General features: G+C 39.5%; 1 protein-coding gene across 2 annotated transcripts in view; it reads left to right on the top strand.

The window, feature by feature from the left end:
• The window catches only part of ITGA8 (integrin subunit alpha 8), a 207,745-nt gene that overhangs the window by 94,665 nt on the left and 89,131 nt on the right, over positions 1 to 23,949 (top strand). For both annotated transcript variants that reach the window (XM_027847948.1, XM_027847949.1), the window contains exons 14-17: positions 7,712 to 7,757; positions 11,686 to 11,793; positions 19,387 to 19,442; positions 21,956 to 22,110. In XM_027847948.1, coding sequence (XP_027703749.1) covers positions 7,712 to 7,757; positions 11,686 to 11,793; positions 19,387 to 19,442; positions 21,956 to 22,110 — 365 coding nt within the window. The remainder of the gene's footprint in view (positions 1 to 7,711; positions 7,758 to 11,685; positions 11,794 to 19,386; positions 19,443 to 21,955; positions 22,111 to 23,949) is intronic.

The following is a 23,949-nucleotide window of genomic DNA, read 5'->3' as shown; positions in this document are numbered from 1 at the left end:
AGTTCAGTAGTGAAGCAGCTAACATCTGTCTTCAGAAACCCTGGCTCCCCATTTTCTACCTTTTCTCCACTACCCCACCATGGCATCTCTTACCAGACTCCAGAGGCACTGCTTCTTCCTCCTCTTATGACAACACCCTCCACTGAAGCTCTATAAGCCCATTGAGGTATAAATGACTGATAAATGTTTAAAAATGGGATCTGCATTGAAATAGACTGACAGATTCCTAAGCCAAAGGAATAAGACCTAACGGAAGGACTTCAGGCATCAGTCTTCAGTGGACAAAATGTTGGGCAGTGAAGAGTAAAAGCACTTTGTGTAGGTCTAGTGGCCAACTTTAGCTTTATGAAATCAGCCCTGCTTAGCAGACACCTGGCACCAAACAACCTATTATTTAGGGTGTTTGTAACTGATATTAATGATACTTGATTTTAACATATGGCAAGCTGAATTGGGTCTACCACCAGTGAGGTGCACAGGAGAAATGCTGTGAGGGCAGAGCTAAATGCCCTCCACGCCACGGGATGGACCTTGAACTGTAGCTCTGTGGCCGAGCAACTGCAGCCTCTGAGGGCTGGTGGGTGGACAACAATCAACAGAACAGGGGTATGTTTTTTTTTCAGCCACACACTGGCAATGACATGTGGGCAATTATTTTCATGAGGTTGAGTCATAGTTAGATATTCATCTTCTTGGCTTTTGTCAGCTATTAAACAAACAAACAAAAAAACCCCCCAAACCTTTTGTAAACTAGAATACTGCAGCCCCATAGCTCATGAATGTTTTCCCTCAGAGCTCATTTGGAAGCTATTCACGCAGCTTGTTAGGGTGAATACTTTCTGCTATAGGAATTATGAATGCTTTTTAAAGCATTTCTTCTTTAACTAGTCACCCATCCTCTCCATGACGTTGTGTGGGTTGCAACATAAAGGCAATGAAGAAAAGCTGCTTCTGTCTATTTTTAGAGGACCATGCTTGCCAGACTTTAGGAGACTTATCTAAATGCTTGCTTTCCACCAAAATGAGTTATGTTTATCCAATGCCAAACATCCACAGAGCTTTCATAATCCTCTGCTTACAAATGAACATTGTTGTATTTACTGACATAATTTTCCTTCATTTTTTTTCTTCCATGTAATTATCACTCTAAGGAGGGATAGTAGGAATCAAGGGAGAATGCCGTATATACTTGCCATACTTGACAACCTTGGTTATGATTTGAGGTTCTTAGCTCCATTTACCAAAGAACAGTGACTCCTTCAAAGTTACACAGCAGCCAGAAGCAAAATTAATTGGAATCTAGAACTCAAAACAGGCAGGTTCCTGAGTTCAAATCTGGCCTCAGACACCTAATAGGGCAAGTCACTAACCCTGTTTGCCTCAGTTTCCTCATTTGTAAAATGAGCTGGAGAAGGAAATGGCAAACCATCCAAGTACCTTTGCCACCACCACCCCAAAATGGGGTCACGAAGAGTTGGACATGAGTGAAAAACAACTGAACAACAACAACAGGGTTAGGAAAGAAGGATCAGAGAAGGCTTCATAGCCTAGCTAAAACAGCAATATATCTTCAAGGAAAGACAGGAGGTGGCTTTTCTAGGTAGTCCAAACCACTGCCAGCACTTGAGCTACAACCTTCCCTCAAACAAGGAGAGGCAGAGTTGGCCCAGGATTCTACCTCCAAGAACCTTGGGAATAGCAGCCCATCACAAGCCACTGGCCCTGCCTCTAGCTCAACTCTCCCAGCACTCAGCCAGGGAAGCGGATGTTTGGAGACAGCTCCCTCTACAAGTGATGCTGCTGCCCCCACCTCCTTAGCAACCACACTGACCGAAAACCCAGAAAAGACAGTCCTCACCACCCTAGTCCTTCGCACTGTTAAATGCACCAACATCAGAATTAGATATGGTTTTAGCAATGGAAATGACACTAAGGAAGTTGCTTGGCTATCTGCCTTGCTACTGCACCCTGAGGACCACTGAACTTTTCCATCTGTCCCACAGGTGAATACTTCAATATGTATCCTCTTTCCCTATTAGACTGTGAGCTCTTTTTTCAGTAGATACTATCTTACCTCACTAGCTGCATCACCATAGCTTCAAAGTGCTTAAATAGTGCTTAAAACATAGTAACTTAATACGTTTGTATTCATTTATTCCTTTACTCAGTCATCTGAATTGGGACATTCAAGAGCCAGGAGCATAGAAGGGGCATAGAGGTGGGATGGTGCAGAGTATATACAGGGTAACAGTAAATAACTGATGTTGGCCAGAGCATTGTAGGTATAGTGGGAAAGAAGGTTGTTGTTTTGTGGTTGTTCAGTCATTTCAGTTTTGTCCAACTCTTCAGGACCCTTTCCCATCTTGGGAAGGGGGGTGTAGGAGGGAGGGAGGAATAGAATTTGGAACTCGAAACTTTAAAAACAATGTTAAAATTGTTTTAATATGTAATTGGAGAAAATATTTTAAAAAAAGATACTTGAGATAAGTCCAAAAAGATAGTCTGGTACCAGATTTTGGGAGAGTCATGAATGCAAAGACTAAGGATTTTGAACTTCTGAAGTGACCCATGGGTTTGGGTAAGTAGCATTAGTAGAGAGGTAATTTGGTGTAATAACTAAAGCCAACCTTGAAATCAGAAAGATCTGGGGTTAAGACCCGCTTCTGATGAATACTAGCTGTGTGATCCAAGTCAAGTCACTTAACATCTCGTTGCTCTAACTATGCTGACGTGCATTGGCCAAGGGAGTTTCCTCACATCAGTGAAATGACAGGTCGTCTCTATCCCTGTCCTGATCTCTAATGTGGTCCCCCCATATTACCCCATTCCCCCATATGTAGGAGGACTAGACCTCTCATAGGAAGAGATAAAGGCTTATGGGTGGCCACCAGCATTCCAAGAAACCCATTCCCCTCCATGCAATGATTTTAGATGATTGTTTAGCATCTCCCACCTCTCTTCCTGTGGCCTCCAACTCCTGCTACCCACTCTCTCAGGCCTCCTAATCTCCTTCTTGTTCTCCTTACCTGTCTGCTCGAAACAGAGCTGGTCTTTTCTAGTTGGAGAACCTCCAACTTTAACAATTCCCTTGGTGGATTGGTGAAACCTCAGACTTTGACTTCTCCATTTCAAGCAACAGTTTCAAAGCTTGGCTTCTTTCTTCTTGAAAATAGAAAAATGCAAATTTGGAGGAGATTGACACAAAACATGCGAGTAATACATTTCTCCTGTGATCTCACATTTTCAGAGTTATTTTTTTGTCCAAATCTGCATCCCCTTTTGGTTTCAGCAAAAATATTCACTGGATCCAAGAAAAGTTGAAAGGAAAATAAACATTTTAAGCAATGAGATGGGTCACCAAAAACCTAGCATTTTAGAACTCCATTTCATTTCATTTTATTTTTCTGTTGAGGGGAGATAACAAAGGTAATTTGCCAGACTCAGTTTTTTTTCCCCAGAAAAGAAACACGAAAGTGTAAAGGTTTTTGGTTTGTTTTTTTTTAAGAACCTGCCTGTGGACAATTCTTTCAAAAAAGAAAGAAAGGAAAGGAAACAGGCAGTTGATAAAAATCTGAGACCTGTTATTTCATGGTGATAGAGAAAGAATGTGGAGTTATGAATCTAAATGTTAGTACCACAATTGATCAGCCTCCAAATCATCATTTAAGCCCCGAGACATTGAAATATGTGCCCTGCTTGCCAAAAACAAAAAGTTAAGATCATTTAAAAAATACATATGTGAACCACAACATGGCCATCATAGCCAATCTCCCAGTTAGGGGAAGAAAATCAATTGGGCAGAAATGCAAGTCAACAAATCAGTTCTCCTCTGCTCTCAAGGCCTAGGGTCTGAGCATGAACAATGTCTAACCCCTTCCAGCAGGCACAATACCAAGGTGGTGTCTCAGAAGACAAGCATTTTTCCGGGATTAATAACTAACTGAGTTTTTGGACCTTAGATAACCATAGCCACATTTCCATATAGAAAATTGTGTTGTAATGCGGCCAGGACTCATTTTTCACCATAGAAAAATTCCCATTCTGGGGTGCTGAGATGAAAGATTCCTGAAAAAATAAACCCTCTTTATTTACTGTCCTAAGGATCAAGCCTGGGATCTTTTTGCATAGAACAGGCACTTTCTTAAATTGCATTTAGTTTGTTCTGAGTGTTCTGGTGGAACCAAAGTCCTGCTGTTTGTGTCTTACCCTTGGATGTGGTATCTTCTTTCAAAGCACACCTCAAAGTAACACGTAGATTTTCTTCCTGAAAAATTTCAGTTTAGAATATGCAAATTCACTAGAATGTACCCAGGTTTCACACCATACATTCTCACCAAATGGGTCTTTTCTTTGTTGCCTTCATCAGCAGAATCAGATTTAACTTGTTCTCTTGCTTATTTTTTTTTCCAGAGATTCTATGCTCACAGTTGATTTTCAAATCTTTAAACACTCAATATATGTTTCTAAATAGTTCACCTTATTGGGGGAGGGGGAGAGATGAAGGGAAAAAGAGAGCAAGAAAAGATAGGAAAGAGTAAGAGAAGGAAAAAAAAGACCAAAAGAGAAAGAATTGGAAGAGCAAGAGAAGAAAGAAAATAGGAATAATAAAAAAGGAAAAAGAGAGAGAAGGAAAGTGGAGAGAACAAAATAAATTTTCTAAAGCATATTTTTCTCCAGCAGATTACAGCCTCAATCACCACCCCCTATTAATCTCCAATCTTTCCCTATTCATTTCTCTACTGCCTTCAAACATGCCTAAATGTCCTCTACCATCTTTATAAAACCCTCCCTAGACCTTACCATCCCCAGGATGCTGTCACATATGTGGTTTCTCTTTTTCAGCCAAACTTCTAGAAAAAAAAGCTGCCTACTCCAGCTGCCTCCACTGCTCTTTTCTCAGTCCTCAACCCTTAGCCATTTGTCTTCCAACCCCATCACTGAACTGAAACTGCTCTTTTCAAAGTTATAAGCCATCTCTCAGTTGCCAAATCTGGTGTTTTTGTTTTTTTTGTTTTTTTTTCCACTCCTCATCCTTCTAGAGCTCTTTCTCTAATGATGGTGACCACCCTTTTCTGAATAATTTCTCTTCTCTGGTCTTCCATGACACTGTCTTAGAGGTTCTTCTCCTGCCTGTCTGACCACTCCTTCCCAGTCTCCTTTAATGGTTCATTATCCATATCATGTCCCTTCCTGCCTCCCCCACCAACGGTGGGTGTTCCTCAAGGCTCTGACTTAGGCCTCCTACTCTTCTTTCACTCCATTCTTTTTCCATGACCGTATCAGCTCCTGTGGGCTTCATTATCATCTCCATGCAGATGATTCACAGAGCTTTGGGTATCCAGCCCCTCTTTTCTCTGAACTTCAGTCTTTTATCACTAGTCACCTATTGGATGCTTCATACTAGATGTCCCAGGGACTATGCTCAACATGTCTAAAACTAAACTCATTATTTTCCCCTATATCATTCCCTTTTCCAAACTTCTTTATTTCTGTTGAAAACATCACCACTCTTCTAATCTCTCAGGTTTGTAACCTCGATTTTCCCGGACTCCTAATTTACTCTCACTCCATGTAGCTAATCTGTTGTCAAATCTTGCTGTTTATGCCTGCGCGACATTTCTCACATCCAGCCCCTTCTCTTTACTCACATTGCTTCTATCCTAGTTCAGGCTCTTGTTACCTCTCACCTGGATTACTACAACCATCTCCTAACTTGTGTTCCTGCTTCGTATCTCCCTCTTCCAGTCCATCACGTCCAAGTGATTTTACATAAATGCATATCTGACCATGTTTGTTGTTATTCATTTGTTTCAATCATGTCTCACTCTTCATGACCTCATTTGGGATTTTCTTAGCAAAAATACTGGAGTGGTTGGCCATTTCCTTCTCCAGCTTATTTTACAGATAAGGAAACGGAGGCAAACAGGGTTAAGTGACTTGCCCAGAGTCACACAGCTAGGAAGTGTTTGAGAACAGATTTGAACTCAGGCAGATGAGCATTCTTGGCTCCAGAGCCAGCACTCTATCCACCACACCATCTAACTGGCTTGTCTGACCAGGTCGCTTCCCTATTTAAACAACTCCTGTTCCTCTCTGTTTTCTCTAGGATAAAATATAACCTCCCCTGTTTAACTCTTAAAGGCTGTCACAATCTTTCCCAACGTATCTCTCTAGCCCCATTAGATATTATCCCCACTCCTTCACTCTTCTCTGCAACCCAACTGACCTTTTCTCTGCTTTCTACTCAGGAGACTCCATCGCTTCTCAGTTTCTTTGCTCGGGCCATCTTCTTTGCCTCAAATATATTCGCACCTCACCTTTGCCTCAAAGGACCCCTCTCTACCTTCAAGATGCATCTGAAATACCAACTTCCACATGAAACCTTTCCTGGTCCTCCCCATCCCAAGTGCTCTTGTCCTCCATCTGAAATCACCTCCTTTAATCATTCCATATGTATGTGTATTCATTCTCTTTATATTTGTTCTGTTTGTATGTCCTCATCTGTCCCCTTAGACTATAAGCTCCTTGCCAGTGAGGATTATTCCATTAATTGTCTTTGTAGCCTCAGTATCTAGCACAGGGCCTGGCAAAAAGTAAGAACTTAATAAATGCTTGGCTGATTATGCAAGATAGAGCTGTCTAGATCATCATTCTATAGAAAGATCGGTCTGTAGTTTCTGAGATAGAACCTTCACTTTCTTCAAGTTAGTTCAGCATCTTCCATTGGTGTGAAAGGAAATTATTGTTCTACTGGAAGAGCTAGGAAAAGAAAAGTAAAGAAACGAGATAATTGTGAAAGTATTTTGAATTAAAACTATACAAGAACAAGGTGAGATTAATATGAGAATTTTATATAGACATGTTTGGTGAAGGCAAAATAGATTCATGTAGAAACTTGTGACCTTAATTATCACGGTTGTGTACCATGGCTAGAGTGCTGAGTTTGGGGTCTAGGGACAATCTGATTTGAGCCTGGAGTCAGGAAGCCGTGAAGTTAAAAAGCGGCCCCCTATTATTGCCAGGTTGTTGTGAGGATGAAATGAGACAGTATTCATAAAGTGTTTAGCATAGTGCCCGGCACATAGTAGGCATTATATAAATGCTGATTCCCTTCGTTTTCCCTTCACTTTTTCTCAGGGCTTCTTTAACAGAATTGATAGAATGATTTAAACTAATGATTGTTTTCCTCATTTGAATTGTTAACAGTTTTTCTCCTTGCAGAAAAGCTCACAATAATGCTGTCTTTGAGGGGTATATTAAACTATTGGATGAAAAGCAAAACCATATTACAGTGAGATCTTTCCACTACCTATGTTCAATCAATCACAGAATCTTATTGAATGGGCCTCCAAATGGAACATGATTCTACTGAATTGGGTGCCGTAGTCAATTGCGTTATGATCCAGAATGTTTTAGAAGCATTCTGTTTTATTTTACTAATTTATTAGTAAATTAGTGATATTGTTCATCATATTCAGTTGCCCCAGGCAACTCTCTTAGACCATAAGTTGCAGTAGAGTCACCAATGTGCATACAGGAAGGAAGTTTCCATTCTTGGAGTTCCCTACACTGATGAAGTAGCAGTTCTACCAAAAAAAAGAAAGCGAGAAAGAGAGAGAGAAAGAGATCATTTCAGCATGTTACATACACAAGTGATGAGTAAGATTTTGAAACATGGCTACTATAAAAACTGTTATATGTTTTTTTCCAGATTTAATTGTGGGTGCCTTTGGAACTGGAAAAGTGGTTGTTTATAGGTATGTGGTTCATGGTATGCAAATATTCATGTGGTTTCAAATTTGTTTAATTTTCTGTGTTACATTAGACTAAAAAAGCATTTAAGGAAGTGCTCGTTCAGAGATTTCCAAATATTTCGAATATTTATTTTGGAAACCCCTTCATTTTTTTTTAAGACTAGGGTTGTATGGTTTTATGCTTGCTTGCTTGTTTGCTTTATTTTCATTGAGATCTCTGCATTCATGACTTAGTATTCTCAATGAGTTGTGAATTTAGCAAATTGTTACAATGCACCTACTTTTTGAAACAGAATGGAACTGTCCCTGTCCTCAAGGGGCTTATATTCTACTTAGGAAGGAAGTTATAAAACATATAGAGATAAAATGTGAAAGGACTTACAGCAACTAGGGAGTGAAGTAGATGGAGGACCAACGTGGAATCAGGAAGAATCGAGGTATGTGACCCTGGGCAAGTCACCAGCTGTGTAACCTGTTTGCCTCAGTTTCCTTATCTGCAGAATGGAGATAACAATAGCACCTACTTCCTAGGGCTATTATGAGGACCAAATGAGATAGTATTTGCTAAGTGCTTTATTAACTTTAAAGAACTATATAAATGCTAGCTATTATTTTTCTATTATTTTCTGAAAAGAGAAAGAACACTGATAACTAGGAGGGAGAGCTGAATCACAGGTTTCACACAGGAGGTAGCCCCTGCCATAGTCATAGCAGTAGTAATGGTAGTAGTGGGAGTAGTACCAGCACCAGAAGTAATGTTGGTAGTAATGAGTAATATCATATTATATGACCCCACCCCCAATTCATTCTTATCTATGACCAAACAAAACATGAACCTTAGGAGACTATTATGTGATCCACGTTAGATTTCACTCATTCAGTTCTGTCCTCCTGCCTCTGCTGTATTTCCATGTGCATTTATAGAAGAGCAAAGAGGGGAAAAAACATTTCTAGAAATACATCTTGGGTCCTTTCTTCTCATAAATAGTAGGCCACAGGGATAAGGTACTGATTTTCGGGGTATGTCCAGCAGTGACAAGTCAGGCTCACAGAGCCTAAACCAATTATATAGTCAGTAAATCCCGAGTAGTTCCTTATTTCCGTGGAGGGTAGCAGCTGCTTTCAAATCACTGATATTGGCCACCTCAATCACCACCAACATTTCACTCTCCTTCACCATGTCCCATGACTGAAGTCTTGTTAATCCTTTGTCCAAACCATCTCTCACTTGTGTCCATTCTGCTTTACTGCCCACGTTCAGGCCCTGATCCCCTCTAGCCTGGACAATCACAGGAAGTTTCCTTGGTCTCCCCACCTCTAGCCTCTCCCATCTTGAATCCATATTCTTCAGAGTTGCCAAGTCATATTGCTAAAGCATAGGCCTCATCATCTCATTTTCCCGCTCAACAAATGTCAGTGGCTCCTGGAATACAGTACGAACTTGTCTTTTTGACATTTAAAGCCCTTCAGAATCTGGCTTCAATCTACTACCGTAAATTACTCCCCTTCGTATGCTCAACATTCCAGCCAAATTCACTTACCTTCCATTTTCATTTCCACCCTTTCTGTGTTCCCCCATGCCTAGAGTATTCTCCCTCCTCCCTTCCTTCTCTCAAAATGGCTAGCTTTCTTCAAGATTCAGCTCAAAGGCACTTTTTCTATGAGGACTTTCCTGATGCTGCCAGTTTTTAATCTCCCCTCGACACACAGCACTTTGCATCATCTTAGCACCTACCCACCCCCTACCACATGCACATGAACACACACACAATTTTGGATAGATTTTGTATTTGGCAGCTAGGTGTTGGTTGCAGTGGATAGAGCTCTGAACCTGGAGTCAAGAAGACTCATCTTCCTTCGTTAAAATCCAGTTTCAGACACTTACTAGCTGGGTGACCCTGGGCAAGTCACTTCACCCTGTTTGCCTCAGTTTCCTCATCTGTAAAATAAACTGGAAAAGGAAAGGGCAAAACACTCCAGTCTCTTTGCCAAGAAAACCTCAAAAGGGGTCAGGAAAACCAGACATAACTGAACAACACAACAATTTTATATTTGCTAATCTGTGAACAGACTTTTTTGGGGGGGGGATCTCCCCAAGAATATAAACTCCTTAAGGGAAAGAGTTGTTTGGTTTTGTCCTTATATCTCCCAGACCCGACATGGTACCCTTCCTCAACTAATCAAACACTTATCAAATTAATGAATTCTTGCAACTGTTTAAGCTTGTCTGAAGGACCCATAGCACAGAAGTTGAGGGCACCAGGCCAAAAGAGGACTAGCTTCTACCAATACCCAAAGGGGCTCTATGGGTTGGTTCCCTCAGAGAGAAGAAGATTCCCAGCTTTCCTGCCCAAATTCACAAGATGACTTCCCTGCATAGCAGACCTCAATCTCCCTGATAGCATGGGAAATGGAGATCACATTCCCAGAGTACCCATAGTAGGAATCTCATTAAATGTAAAAGAAAGTCTTTTGTCATGGAGTACAAATGAGAATCAGAAAAGAGTTTAGCAAAATTCCCAGTAGGACTCCTGGTAATCTGGTGATGGTTAAGCCCTCATTTAAGACAGCATGCTGAACAAGTCTTCCCTGCCTGGCTTTCATCTGGAGTCCTATGCCTACTAGCTGCCATGGTTTTTGGTTACTCTTATTAAAAAATGTTCCTTGTTCTCTGTCAGTGGTACAGTGCAGAGAGTGCCAGGCCTGGAGTCAGGAAGACATTTTCCTGAGTTCAAATCCAGCCTCAGACATTTACTAGCTGCGTGACCCTGGGCAAGTCACTTAACCCTGTATGCCTCCGTTTTCTTATCTGGAAAATGAACTGGAGAAGGAAATGGCAAACCACTCTTGTATCTCTGCCAAGAAAACCACAAATGAGGTCACAAAGAGTCATACATGACTGAAACAACTAAACAACAACAACAAAACTTATATTCTTACTCACCATATCTCATCTCCTCTCTGCCCATTTTATCATCTGCTGAGCCAGTGAGTATGACTGTTCTTTGAAGAATCATAGATTTGTAGCTGGAAGGTATCCTCTAATTCAACCTTTTCATTTTACAGATGAGGAAACTGAAGCTCAAAGAAAGACCCCTCCCCAGGTTATACAGAAACCAATATTGTATCCACGTAATTTGAATGGAAAACTACAAATTAAAATAAATCAGATAGTCAAACTGGGACATTAAAAAACAAAAACAAAAACAAAAACCATCCTACCATTACAATCAGAATCAGAAGCTATGATGATAACTGTAACTCTTCACATAATCACTTAAGAGAGGCTGGCTTTGGTGTCAAGAAGACTTGAATTTAAATACTGCATCTGCTACAGACTGGCCGTGGAGCCTTAAGGAAAACATTGAACCTCTTGGTTCCCCCCAAGCAATTCCGTAAGACTACACTTTGTAGAAGAGGAGTTGGGATACGTACTGGTAGAGAGAATGTCCCTCAGAGAGCTCAGCTTATACCAATAAATCACAAGTCTGGTCCCACAAAAAGTCACTCCAGAGCGCCAAAGATTCCTAGCTCAGGTTTTTACCACACACTGACTGATGTCTTGTGTCTACCTCTGGGAATCAAATCTTGAATTTTCACATGTGTTGTCAAATGTGCAATAAGATGATTAATGACTATGATGCCCTCCTGTGCATGCAGACAGGAAGATTTCTTAACAGAGGTACTGGGGTAATGGCGTTGGGCCATGGGGCAAACCACACAAATAAGACACAGCACAGTGGCTAGAGCATTGGACATGGAGTCACTTGGAAGCAAAGCATTGGTTTTCAGGGATGTGATCGTCAATCTGTCATTCCTTCAGTGTGTTAAGCATCTGTTTCTCTCTCTCTCTCTCTCTCTCTCTCTCTCTCTCTCTCTCTCTCTCTCTCTCCCCCTCTCTCCCTCTCTCCCTCCCCATATTCTCCCACAGAGCAAGACCTGTTGTGACAGTGGATGCCCAGCTTCTGCTGCACCCAGTGATTATAAACCTTGAAAATAAAACCTGCCACGTCTCCGGCCTTGCCACATTGGTGCCTTGGTGAGTTTGCATATGGACATTTTTGCGGCTACTGTCTCCTTTGCATGTCGGCTTGTTGGAGAGCCAGTCCCCCAACCTCCGGGGTCTCTGCAGAACTGAAGATCAGCAAAAGTTGGGGGACCATCACAGTGAAAACCTCTGCTGGACATGGTGACTATAGATTGGTTCTCTTCTCCAGCAGAATTAGGCTGTGTCCACGGCATTCTAGGGTTGCTGTACTAAAATACTCAGACCACTTTTCAGGCAAAGTATTTTTTTTCTCTTTTGTTAAGGTTGAGTTAAATGGTTGCATTTCCTGTGTTGAAAACTGTCATCCCATGGAGGTGGGATGATACTTGAGAAAATTTTTTTTCCCCTTACACTATGTTTTTGTAACTATTACCACTGAATAACAGAGTTTTAGAGTTAGGAGAGATGAACTAGCCCAGTAGGGTCAAAATCAAATAGAAGTGGATCCCTGCCCCCACATATTAACTTAGAAAACCACTAATTCACATTATCTAGGTTGTATCATATTTTTGTTCAGTGTCACTCTGGAGTTTTGTGGGCGGCGTGTCACAGGCTTTGCGCTTTTCAATTCTAACTACTCTGGCCTCTTATTATTAAAGTTTAGGAAAGGGGCCCAGAGAGAAGAGCTGACTTCCCTAAAGTCACACCGATTGTGAATGGCGGCAGAATGATGTCCCCCGTGCCTAGGTTGCAGGAGTGTGGTCTTTTTGGCTTATAAAATATTTTCCTTCCCTGTCTTTGGAAGTTATGTAATTGGATGAAAATGAATCAGTGTGGGGAAATGTATCATTACTTCTAATGCTGGAGTTGGAGTCGGGAAGACCTGGGTTTGAATCCTGCCTCAAATATTTACCAGCATGCATATGGCCCTGAGCAAGTCATGTTACTCTTCTGAGACTCCGTTTCCTCAACAGGATGGGGTGATAAAACCACTTACCTCACAGTGTTGTGATGAGGGAGCAGATGAGATAATGTGTATGCAAGTGCTTTGAAAATTTTAATCCATTTTATAAATGTGCATTTTTATTATTTATTCCTTTCATCTTTATATTCAATGGAGTTCAGATAAATCTCATGCTTAGCCCAATGACTGGCACACAGTAGGTGATTAGTAAATACTTATTGACTAACTGAGAAATACCGCCCAAGTGTCATGTACTCCTTAGGCAGGCTGGTGAGGCCTGTGGGTCATTTCTAAAAAGGAAGGTTTTAAGTAATTGACAGAAGAGATGCTAAATTTCATTTAAATGTTCATGAAAATAAATATAAATTTTTCCCCCATTCAAGTTCATGGATGCCCTGAAATCTACCCATGGGTCAAGGCTAAGAATTCCTGATATAGAAGGTCAGAGTACAAGGGGCTGTGCTCCTATTGTTCTATAACCACCACCACAATAAGAATAGTAATCTTTTGTTGTTGTTCAGTCGTTTTCAGTTGTATCTGACTCTTTGTGACCCCATTTGGGGTTTTCTTGGCAAAGATACCAGAATGGATGGCATTTTCTCATCCAGCTCATTTTACAGATGAGGAAACTGAGGCAAATGAGGTGAAGTGATTTGCCCAGAGTCACACAGTTAGTAAGTGTCTGAGGCTGGATTTGAACTCTGGTCTTCCCAACTCCAGGCCTGGCACACTGTCTCCGCTGTGTCGCCTTGCTGCCCCAATGGTAATGAAAGCTAGCATTTATATAGTGCTGTAAGATTTGCAGAAGACTTTATAAATATTATATAGTTCAATCTTTACAATAATCCTGGGAGGTGGGTGCTATTATAGTCCTTGTTTTATAGGTGAGAGAATTGAGGCAGATACAGATTAAGTGATTTGACCATGGTCACAGAGCTAAGAAGTCTGAGGTCACATTTGAACTCAGTTCTTCCTGATTCTGTATCTAGTGTTATCCGCCATGTCACCTAGCTGCCAACATTATGTTTGATGGTGAGCAAGCAATAGCTTGCACAGGTAGATACAATGCCTTATTATTGTAACTGAATGAAGATGTTACGATGCATCATCATTATCATTGCTATTGCCATTATTACTGCTAGCAAACCCCATAAATGGTCAGAACATGGCATGGGGCTAGTGTGTTGAACATATCAGAAAGATCTAAGTTTGAATCCTGCCTCAGACATTCCCTAGCTATGTGAATGTGGGCAAATCATTTAGACTCTCTGAGCCTCTGTTTCCTCATCTGTAAAATGGGAATAATAATATATAATAATAATAATAATGTTGATGTGAGGAATAAATGAAATAATACAAGAAAAGTCCTTTGCAAACCCCAAAGAAGCATATGGGTGGGACACTGAATAGAGTGCTGGACCTGGAGTCAGGAAGACTCGAGTTCAAATTCAGCCTCAGATAATACTTTTGTAGTCCTGAGCAAGTAGTTTAATCTCTATCTGCCTCAGTTTCCTCATCCCTAAAATAGAGATAACAATGGCACCTACCTCATAGAGTTATGAGGATAACTTGAGATAGTGTTTGTAAAGCAGTATTTAAACGAACTATTATTATTAGTGGTAGTCTCATTATTATTAGGATACCTAGAAAAGCCAACAAAAACTAGAGTATTCAAATTTTGCCATTCCTTTGCCTCCTGGAATGGTGTATGAAGCTCTGAAAAGGGACAGGATGCAGGACAGTCCAGCCTGAGCCAGAGCAGTTATTTCTGGCCGATGTTTGAGTGTTATTGATGGCCTTTGGACAGGAGTCTGTGCTGGAGGTAAAGCCTTGAAGGGTGGAGGGCAGGCGGGAAGGAGGACCCTGAACGATTCTTTCCAAAACATCCTGTTACTCTTGAGCCACCCCCGAGGAGAGGCTGGACCTTTCCTCTCCTCCTCTACCAGCATTTGGCAATATGTGGGAGCGACCCTGAGCCCATAAGAAAATGAGAGGGGTTATAAACCACCAAGTATTATGACTAAAATACGAGCTGGGAAACTGGGAACATTAATGAAAAGTGTTCACGTTGATCCTTTCCCTGCTTATGGTGAAACGAACACTAAATGGACCATGAGGACAACCTGAGCAGGAATCTTAACCCTTTAAAGATCACCCTGAGGCACCCGACTGCTCACATCCCACCTGAAAACTCAAGGAGGTGACGTTTTACTAGCTGTAGACAGCATATTTGGGAAGAACGTGGTAGTGCCCTGGAAAAGGATTCTTTTAAAAGCATTTCTCATTTTTTATGTATTTTTATAAGGTTTATGTGGGTTTAACAGATTCCACGAACTGTTTTGCTTTGTGGAAAGAATATTACTTTTTAACAAGAAAAGTTCCTATATGAGTCAGCTTCCTGCTGTGATAGATAATATTATTTGTAGAAAATATTATTTATTACATGAATAAATACATTATGTCACAGTTATTTATTCAACAGCTTTATTGAATGACTAAGTACTGTGAAAGACATTTTCTTTCAAGTGCACAAGCATTTTGTTTTTTTTTATGTTAGCCCTGTGTCTTACAAGAAGGGAAATTACCATTTCATCCAGTCTAGCATAGACTGAGTTCCCTGAAGATTTTTTTCCTGGTTCTTCTACAATTTTAACTCCGTTTCCCCTTATGATTGAAGAACAGCTACTGATTTTTCTTTTCTGTAATATTTCTCTGTGTTTGACATAACCTTGTGTCATATTTCTGAAAACAATTAGGTAAATTCTAACAGGCAAATAGGGGCAAGCTAGAAAACCCCAAATGGGGTTACATAGAATTTGATGTGACTGAAAATCACCAAATAACAAACAACAGAAGTGGCACAGTGAAAAGAGTACTGGCCCTGGCGTCAGGAAGACTTGTCTTTCTGAGTTCAAATCCAGCCTTAGACACTTACTAGCTATGTGACCCTGGACAAGTCACTTTACCTCGTTTGCCTCAGTTTCTTCATCTGTAAAATGAGCTGGAAAAGGAAATGACAACCAAGAAAATCCCAAACGGGGTCACAGAGTCGGACACAACTGACCACAAATAAATAACAACAACAATAGGCAAATAATTCCTCAGTCCCACTGGTGGAGCTTTCTGAATCTCTCAGCCAGCTGTGTAGCTTGTATGAAATGCCTGCTGATTGACATATTGAAATTAGTAGAAGAGAAAGGAAATATAGAATTGTGGATGTATATCCAGTATTCATATAATATTTCTTAATCTGTCAGAGAAAGCCCATGTGATATAGTGAAAAGAACACTGGATCTGGAGGAAGAGGACCTGGGTTCCGATTCCATCTCCAGTGTTTATTACCTGTGTCACTTTGGACAAGTCTCTTAACGTTCTCAGCCCTCATTTTCCTCATTTGTAAAATGAGGGAGTTCGATTCCTAGATAATCCCTGAGGTCCCTTCCAACTTTGGCTGGATGATCCAGAGAATGGGAGCAAACAATCAGTTACAAACTCTTTGGTGTAGTGGAAGAAGCATTGGATTTAGAAGTGAGGACATAGATTGGAAACGCACCTCTACCACATGCTAGCTGTATAACCTTGGGCAATCTCTCTGGGCCACAGTGTACTCATCTGTAAAATAAGAAGACTGTATTAGGTGACTACATGTCCTCTAAGATCACTTTCAGTTATGCTTCTGTGACAGTTTTAATGTAAAAAAAATTCCAGTGGTTCAAATTACAGCTCACATTTATATAACACAACTTAGTTTACAAAGTGATTTCCTCACAACATTCCTCTAAGAGTGGTCATGTATCATTATACCCATTTTACAGAAAAAACAAAGAAACCAAGATTCATAAAGGTTAAATGACTTGACCTCGATCACATAGCTAGTAAGTAGCAGAGCCAGACCTGAGGCCCAACATTCTACTGACTCCAAGCCTGTAATGTTGATACAGTGGAAAAAATGCGAGTCTCAGGTGTTTTTATATTCTCTTTTCATTGTAAATTAACTACTTCTCTGTTACACATCACTAATCCTTGCAGCTATGCTGAAGGATTCCTTCTTCCAACTAGCACTAGGTTAGGAGGTCTTTAGTAATCACAGAGCTAGAAGGTCATATAATGTATTGCCCTACCTCCAGGCAAGACCACATGGAAACCATCATGGACATATGGTTTTCTGTCTCCTATTCTTAAAGGTCTCCATGGAAGGAGAGTCTTTGGCAGGGTCTTCACAAAGAGACTGGATTGAATCAGAATTACCGATCAGACTGCCTGCCTACTTTGAACCAGAGGCTTCAGTTCCAGTTGGAACTTGTAGGCCCACATCAGTGCAGGGGTCCCGTGTAGAAATAACCCACATCTTCCCCTGGTGGCCCCTCCAAGTGTCTCTTGCAATCAGGGGGTTGGCCTGAAAGGAGACAAAATCTATGGTATGTTTTTAAGTCACCCTGGAGCACCATAAAATTAAACCTAATATGTTTGCCTTTGAGAAACTTAATTCATGAAAGGTTTAATCCATTCCATTTTTTTTAACTGGGAGACTTTCAAGTCTGCTTTCTGGGCCATAGAAGCCAACCCAATGCTATTTTCTATAGCTGGGCAAATACCCTTCCCAAAGGTTTCACGTGATGGGGCAGGTTTCAGTGGTAGACCTGTGCTTTACAGTTAGTAATCAGCTGTAGTTAAGTCAAATTTGAGTGAAGCAAATTAAAATGCTTTCAAATCAAGAGCCAAGAATGGTATATGTGCTTGGGATCTCAGCTCCCAGGGAGACGGAGGCTGGTAGATCTCTTGAGCTAAAAGTCAGGTGACTTGTCAAAGCCCCACAGATAATAAGTGACAGAAGTGATGTTTGAACACAAAGTTCTCTAGCTCCAAATCCAGGGAGCTTTCTGTTGTACCACACCTCCTATGAGTAATTAAATAGCTTCTACAAAGGGCAATGCCATCAGTGATATAATTTCTCACAAGAAGAGATCTCAAACTCGTCACTTTAATGAAGCATTTTCAAGTGGGTGGTATTAGCCAAAAACACCATACCAGAAAAAATTATCACAGTATTTTAGCCTTGACAAGATTTTTACTACTAAATAGAATTATCTATTTTTAAGGCATTTAGCAATGTCCAGAGTATAATACTTAGATCCACCTTTGAATGGAATGTTTTCTAATGAGTAGCTGAAAAATTCAAAAAGGACAGATAGCAAAAGGAAATTTTCCACTTAGGGTCTAGCTTGTGTCTGAAATTTCAAGCTACAATCAATTATTCATCTCACTCGAGTAATTCTAATTGAAACAGAAGTGGGGCCCAAGTTTGTGATTTCTCTTGGGAAATGGAATAAACACTTGTAATAGCAGTGAGGCCTCAGGCAAAAAAATTTTTTTTTCTTAATGGTATGTGGCAAATTATTTACCCTGAAGAAAAGCATTGGCTGAGGTCACAGAAGATATATGAATCCCAGATGTGACACATTTTCATTATATTTGACACAAGAAACTGACACAATTATCATAAGTTTAGATATAATTTGCTGTTTTTGAATTTGGTAGATACTTGAATTAATACTGCTATTTCATTATTATTATTATTATTATTATTATTATTATCTAGTTTTTATATTGTATTTTAAGGCCTGCAAAGCTCTTAACATTTTATTTTATTTGATCCTTCCAACAATCCTACTAGCTCAAGTCAGCAAATATTCCGCAATTGACAACAACATCAGAGATTTGCCTGGGGAGACTTTGATGTTAAATGACTTGCCTTGGGTCCTACTACCCGTATGTTTCAGGACACAGATATGAACCAGAGGCTTCCTGATTCCTTCTTATTCCTGAGGATGTTAGGACTTCCCAAAACAATGGCTTAATCATTAAGGAATAAATAATAGCTCACCTTTATTGTATGTGTGTGTCTATTATGGACCTACTCCTTTTATTTATTTGTAATTATTTGTATTTTCAGTTCCAAATTCCCTTCCTCCCTTTTCCCTACTCTTCCACTCATTGAGAAGGCAAGAAATATGACACCCATTACACATATGAAGTCATAGAAAACACATCCATGTTAATAGCTCATTTTTATATAGCTATTTGTACATTATAAAAGGCTTATAAAATCATATATAATATAATATATAAAGACTTAAAATTATAAAATGAGTGTAATGATAATTATGAAAATTATAATTATAAATTTATAAAAATACATGAACTATAAATTTATAAAATATATAAATAAAAATATTAAAAATATATTTATAAAAAATAAACTATATTCCCTCTTTGAGGGAAATAGTGCAAGTGTTATCCTTATTTTTTTAAGATGAGGGAAGTGAAACTCAAAAAAGTCAGTTATACTAATAAACTATTATTATCCTTATTTTTATAGTAAAACTATTATGATCCTTATTTTTTCAGTTGGGGAAAGTAAAAAGAGAAGGGACTTGAGCAAGGTCATATGGTCAGTGAGTGCAGTCTGTGGACTAGAATCCAGATCTCTTGACTCCTAATGATCCTAATATTGGGACAGAATGGTGATGGAGCTGTATTTTGTTTTGTTGTTATTGTTGAAGGACGGCATAAAGACACATTAAGATGTTTCCTTTCATTTCTTTTATTTGGGGAGGAGAAAACTCTATTTTCAGCATATTTGGTATTTGTAGACTAACAATCTTTTTTATTTTAAATAGTTTTACTTTGAGAGTGTGTGCATCTGTAGAAGGTCAGAGCATTTCAAATACAGTAGGTAAGTATCTTTTCATATTCCTGTATGTATATGTGTATATAGATGATAGATTAATGAAATTCTATTTCCTGCCACCTCACTCCACCATTTGCTTTGTCAAAAACCAGACCAGAAACTGAAGAATTCTTGATTCCAATTGAGGTTTCTGAGTATTATTTAAGATGAACAGATAGAATTACGACAAATTCACAATTTCCATAAATATATCTGGGGTAATTAGATTGCTAGGTCAATGGAATGCTATAGATATAGTTTACTTTGATTTTAGGAGAAAATATTTTTTAATTTTCTTTTTTAAATATTTTCTTTTTTTTCAATTACAGGTAAAAACAATTTCTTACCGTCATTTTTGTTTTTGTTTTTGTTTTTTTGTCTTTTTTTTTTGTTACAATTTTGAGTTCCAAATTCTTGCCCACTCCCTTCCCCACCGCCTCCTCATTGAGAAGGCCAGTGATCTGATAAAGGTTATACTTGTGCAGTCAGGCTAAACATATTTTCATATTAGTTATGATGGGAAAGAAAACACAGACCCAAAAAACCCCAAGAAAAATAGTTTAAAAAACTATAGTTCAGTCTGCTTTCAGATTCCATCAGTTCTTTCTCTAGAGGTGAATAGCAGCTTTCGGCATACGTACTTCAAAATTGTCTTGGGTCTTTGTATTGCTGAGAATAGCTAAGTCATTCACAGTTGATCACCATACAATATTGCTGTTACTGTGTACAATGTTCTTCTGGTTCTGCTCACTTTACTTTGCATCAGTTCATGTAAGTCTTTCTAGGTTTTTCTGAAATCTAAATGGTCATCATTTCTTATAGGACAGTAGTATTCCATCACAATCATATACCACAACTTGTTCAGTCATTCCTCAATTGATGGGTATCCCCTCAATTCCAATTCTTTGTCACCACAAATGGAACTACTATAAATATTTTTGTCCATACAAGTCTTTTTTTTCTTTTTCTTCTTCTTTTACTTTTTTTTTGTTTCTTTGGGATACAGACTCAGCAATGGTATTGCTGGGTCAAAGGATATGCCCAATTTTATAATCTTTTGGGCATAGTTCCAAACTGCTCTCCAGAAAGGTTGGAGTGGTTCACAACTCCACCAACAGTTCATTAGTGTCCCAATAAGGGGAAAATACTTTTGTAAAGTTTCTCAAATTCTACTTGTGGAAAAGAGAGAGAGGCAGACTGGCCAACCTAATAATTGGCTAGATCTGAAACTAGTTGAATGACTATGCTGGGGAATCTCTAATTGAGTGTGTTGTAGCTATGTATTTCTAAATTTTCAAGAGAAAAAAACCAACCTTTTGTAAGTGTTTTCTTTTAAATAATATTGATATGTGGTTAAAAATATAGATGGCATACATATGAAGTCTAAAAATGATATAAAGCTAGGAGGGAGAGCCAGCACCCCATATGACAGAATAAGGGTTCAAAAAATATTCTGACCAGCTAGACTATTGGGCTTAATCCAGTAAACATAAAAGTAAATTCTGACATAGGCTCAAAAACAGCTTCATAAATACAAATTGAGGAAGACTTGGCCAGTTAGGCATTTAACAGAATATAGATAGACAGATAGATAGATAGATGCATGTGTATTTGTGTGTTATGTATGTGTCTGGGGAGCTTAATAAACTGCAAGCTTTATAGAAATCAGTAGTGTAATATGATACCAAACAGCTAATTTGATCTTGAGCTGCATTAAGGTAGAGTGTTCAGTACAAGGAAAATCAAAGTATCACTGCCTCTATTCTTGTTAAATTATATCAAGATGATTGTTTCAAATGTGGGATGCCATAGTTTAGGAAGAACGTTGAAAAGCTGGGAGCATTCAGAAGAAGCCTACCTACCAGGATAACGAAGGGTTATGACATCATGTTGTCTAAGCATCAGTAGAAGGAATTGGGGCTGGTTAGTGTTCAGAAGACAAAACGGATGGTGTGCACATAAGCTGTTATAAGGTGTTTGAAGGGCTGCCATTTGGAAGATGAATGAGACTGGGTCAGTTAGGTCCCCAAAGACACATTTAAGAGCAGTAGAAGGAAGGTACAAAGAGGCAGATTTAGCCTTGATGTCAGGGAAAGCTTCTTAAGAATTAGACCTTCCCAAAGGAAAATGGGTTTCCTCAGAAGTTTTGGGATTTCCCTTCACTAGAAGTCTGCAAGTGAAGGCTACTTCACAGGTGGGTGGCAAGAGAGTTCTTGTTCAACTTCAAGTTGATGAGATGAGAGCATCTGTGATCTCCCCTCTGAATTTGAGTTTTTGTGATTTTGTATCATCAAAATCAGCTGGCATTACATGTGTCTATTTATTAAATCCCAGAAATGTCTTATAAATTCCATCAACTTTTGTTTCCTGGATTTTTCTTTTTTGGATTCCCATTCTAAAATATTCTTTCCCAAAGCACCAACTTGGAGCAACAGTTGCCTTTGTGTCTGTGGCAAAGCATGTTGTTCATTAAAGGTTTTTGTTCTGTGTTAAATGTTTAATTTACTTTTTTCCTGTAGCTCTGATAGCTGACGTGCAGTTAGATTCACTGAAACAGAAGGGAGCCATTAAGAGGACCCTCTTCAGGGATAATCATCAGTCACAGCTTGTCTTCTCTCTAGTGATAAACCAGCATCAATCCCTCCAGTGCCAGGACTTCATTATTTACCTCCGAGTAAGCCTCTCCAAAATCATTTTTTCTGGCCTCTACTCCCAGTAGGGTTTGATTTTTTTTTCTTACTTGTGATTAGGAGACTCCTATCAATAAAGATTTGTAACTCACATTCCTACAAGTGGCTGGTGCACTAGGCACTGGGAGACTGAGTCCTTTGCTCAGAGTCACAAAGCCAGTATGCATCAGAAGAGGGACTGGAACCCTTGACTTGAAGGCTATCCACTACTCTGTTGCCTCTCAATACCCAGAGAACCACTGTGAAATCCCAGTAAAACTTCCAATCACTCTTTGCAACTTAACCGTCATTTGGTTCAAAGAGCTGCCTTAATCTCTGTTAGCTTTTGTGAATCAACAAGTATTTAGCACCTTCTATCTGCTAGGCTTGGGGGATTGGCTGGTTGGTTGGTTGGTGGTTGTCCTTTGTTCTCAAGGAGGAACAATGCAATGAATAAAACAGTCCCAACCTACAAGGATTGTATATTTTAATAAAAGAGAAATACCATTTTAAAGTTTCACAAACTGTGTCCAGACCCCTTGCGCTAATAAAACATGTTTACTATTCCCAATAATTTAGGAACATACCATAATGGAGCTTGAAGTTCATCCATTCCTAGATCTCCTTTGTTCTGAAAAATCTTAATCATGGGATTCAGCCCATGCCTTCAAAACCAGACAAGTTCATGGATGAACTAATATAATAATTTGACATTTTTTGAGCACTTAAAAGTTAAAAGGGGGCATGGCAAAGTTGAGAGGCCTGGGTCTACTGCTTATTAACTTGTTAATCACTTCTCCCTGAGTCTAATTTCCTCATCTGTAAAATGGAGCTATCCCCAAATTAGCCCTCCAAGTAACTTTGGAAAGAAGAGTGACCAGATGCATTTTCTAAACATAAAATGTAGAAGCTTAGCTCAATGGAAACAATGCTGAATGTGGAGTCAGAGGACCTAGGTTAACGACCTAACTCTGACACTTATTCCTGGTGTGACCTTGGGCAAGTCACTCAAATCAGGGAGCCTCACTTTCGTTATTGGTAAAACGAGGTAGTTGGACTAAATGACCTCAATGATTCCTGCTCCAAAGCTATGATTGTGTAAATCTTAATGTTTATTATCGTTAATCTTATTGTTACTAAATACTCAACAAGCATTTAGTAAGTCCCTACTATGTATCTGATCTCAAAGAAACTCATAAATTATATCCTCTTTAGGAATCCAGTCCATGATACTTTTAATTACATTGTTAAAGATTGTTCTCATTCTATGCTATGCACATTGCATACACGTGCGAATCTGGGAGCTTAGCACCTTGTAAGGAGAGGAGAGCAAGTCCTGTAAAGAGCTGATGGTCTGGGTGACTGAGAAGAGTGTGTGTGTTCCTGTAGGATCACAGTTTCTTGCCCTCCTGGCTTCCTTCGTCTCCCAGCAAAAATCTTACCTTCTACCGGAAGCTTCATCCAATCCCTCTTAATTCTAGTGCCTTCATTCCCTCTTATACTACCTCCAGTTTATCCTGTTATGTGTCGTGTTTGCACAGAGTCATTTGTATGTGTCATCCCATTAGATAGAGATGTCCTAGAGAGTGTGGGTTTGCTTTCCCCCCACCCCCCTTCTTTGTATCCCCAGACACAGTGCCTGGCACATAGTAAGCACATAAATGCTCATTGACTGACACGATGATTTTTCCAGTGACTTCACCTCTGGAAGACTCTTAATTTTGCTAGCCACTATAGTCCACATAAATCAGCAAATCTCTCAGCCTGTTGCTGTGATAATTGTTTCATTCACCCAGTGTTGTTTATTTTTAAAAAAAAAAGTCATGCTGCTGTCATAGATTAGC

The sequence above is a fragment of the Vombatus ursinus genome, unplaced genomic scaffold (assembly GCF_900497805.2).
Source record: "Vombatus ursinus unplaced genomic scaffold, bare-nosed wombat genome assembly UNPS02005459.1, whole genome shotgun sequence".
In the NCBI taxonomy this organism is placed as follows: Eukaryota; Metazoa; Chordata; class Mammalia; order Diprotodontia; family Vombatidae; genus Vombatus; species Vombatus ursinus.
Note: the sequence above shows the minus strand (reverse complement) of the source record. Positions and strands in the feature narration are given on the sequence as shown.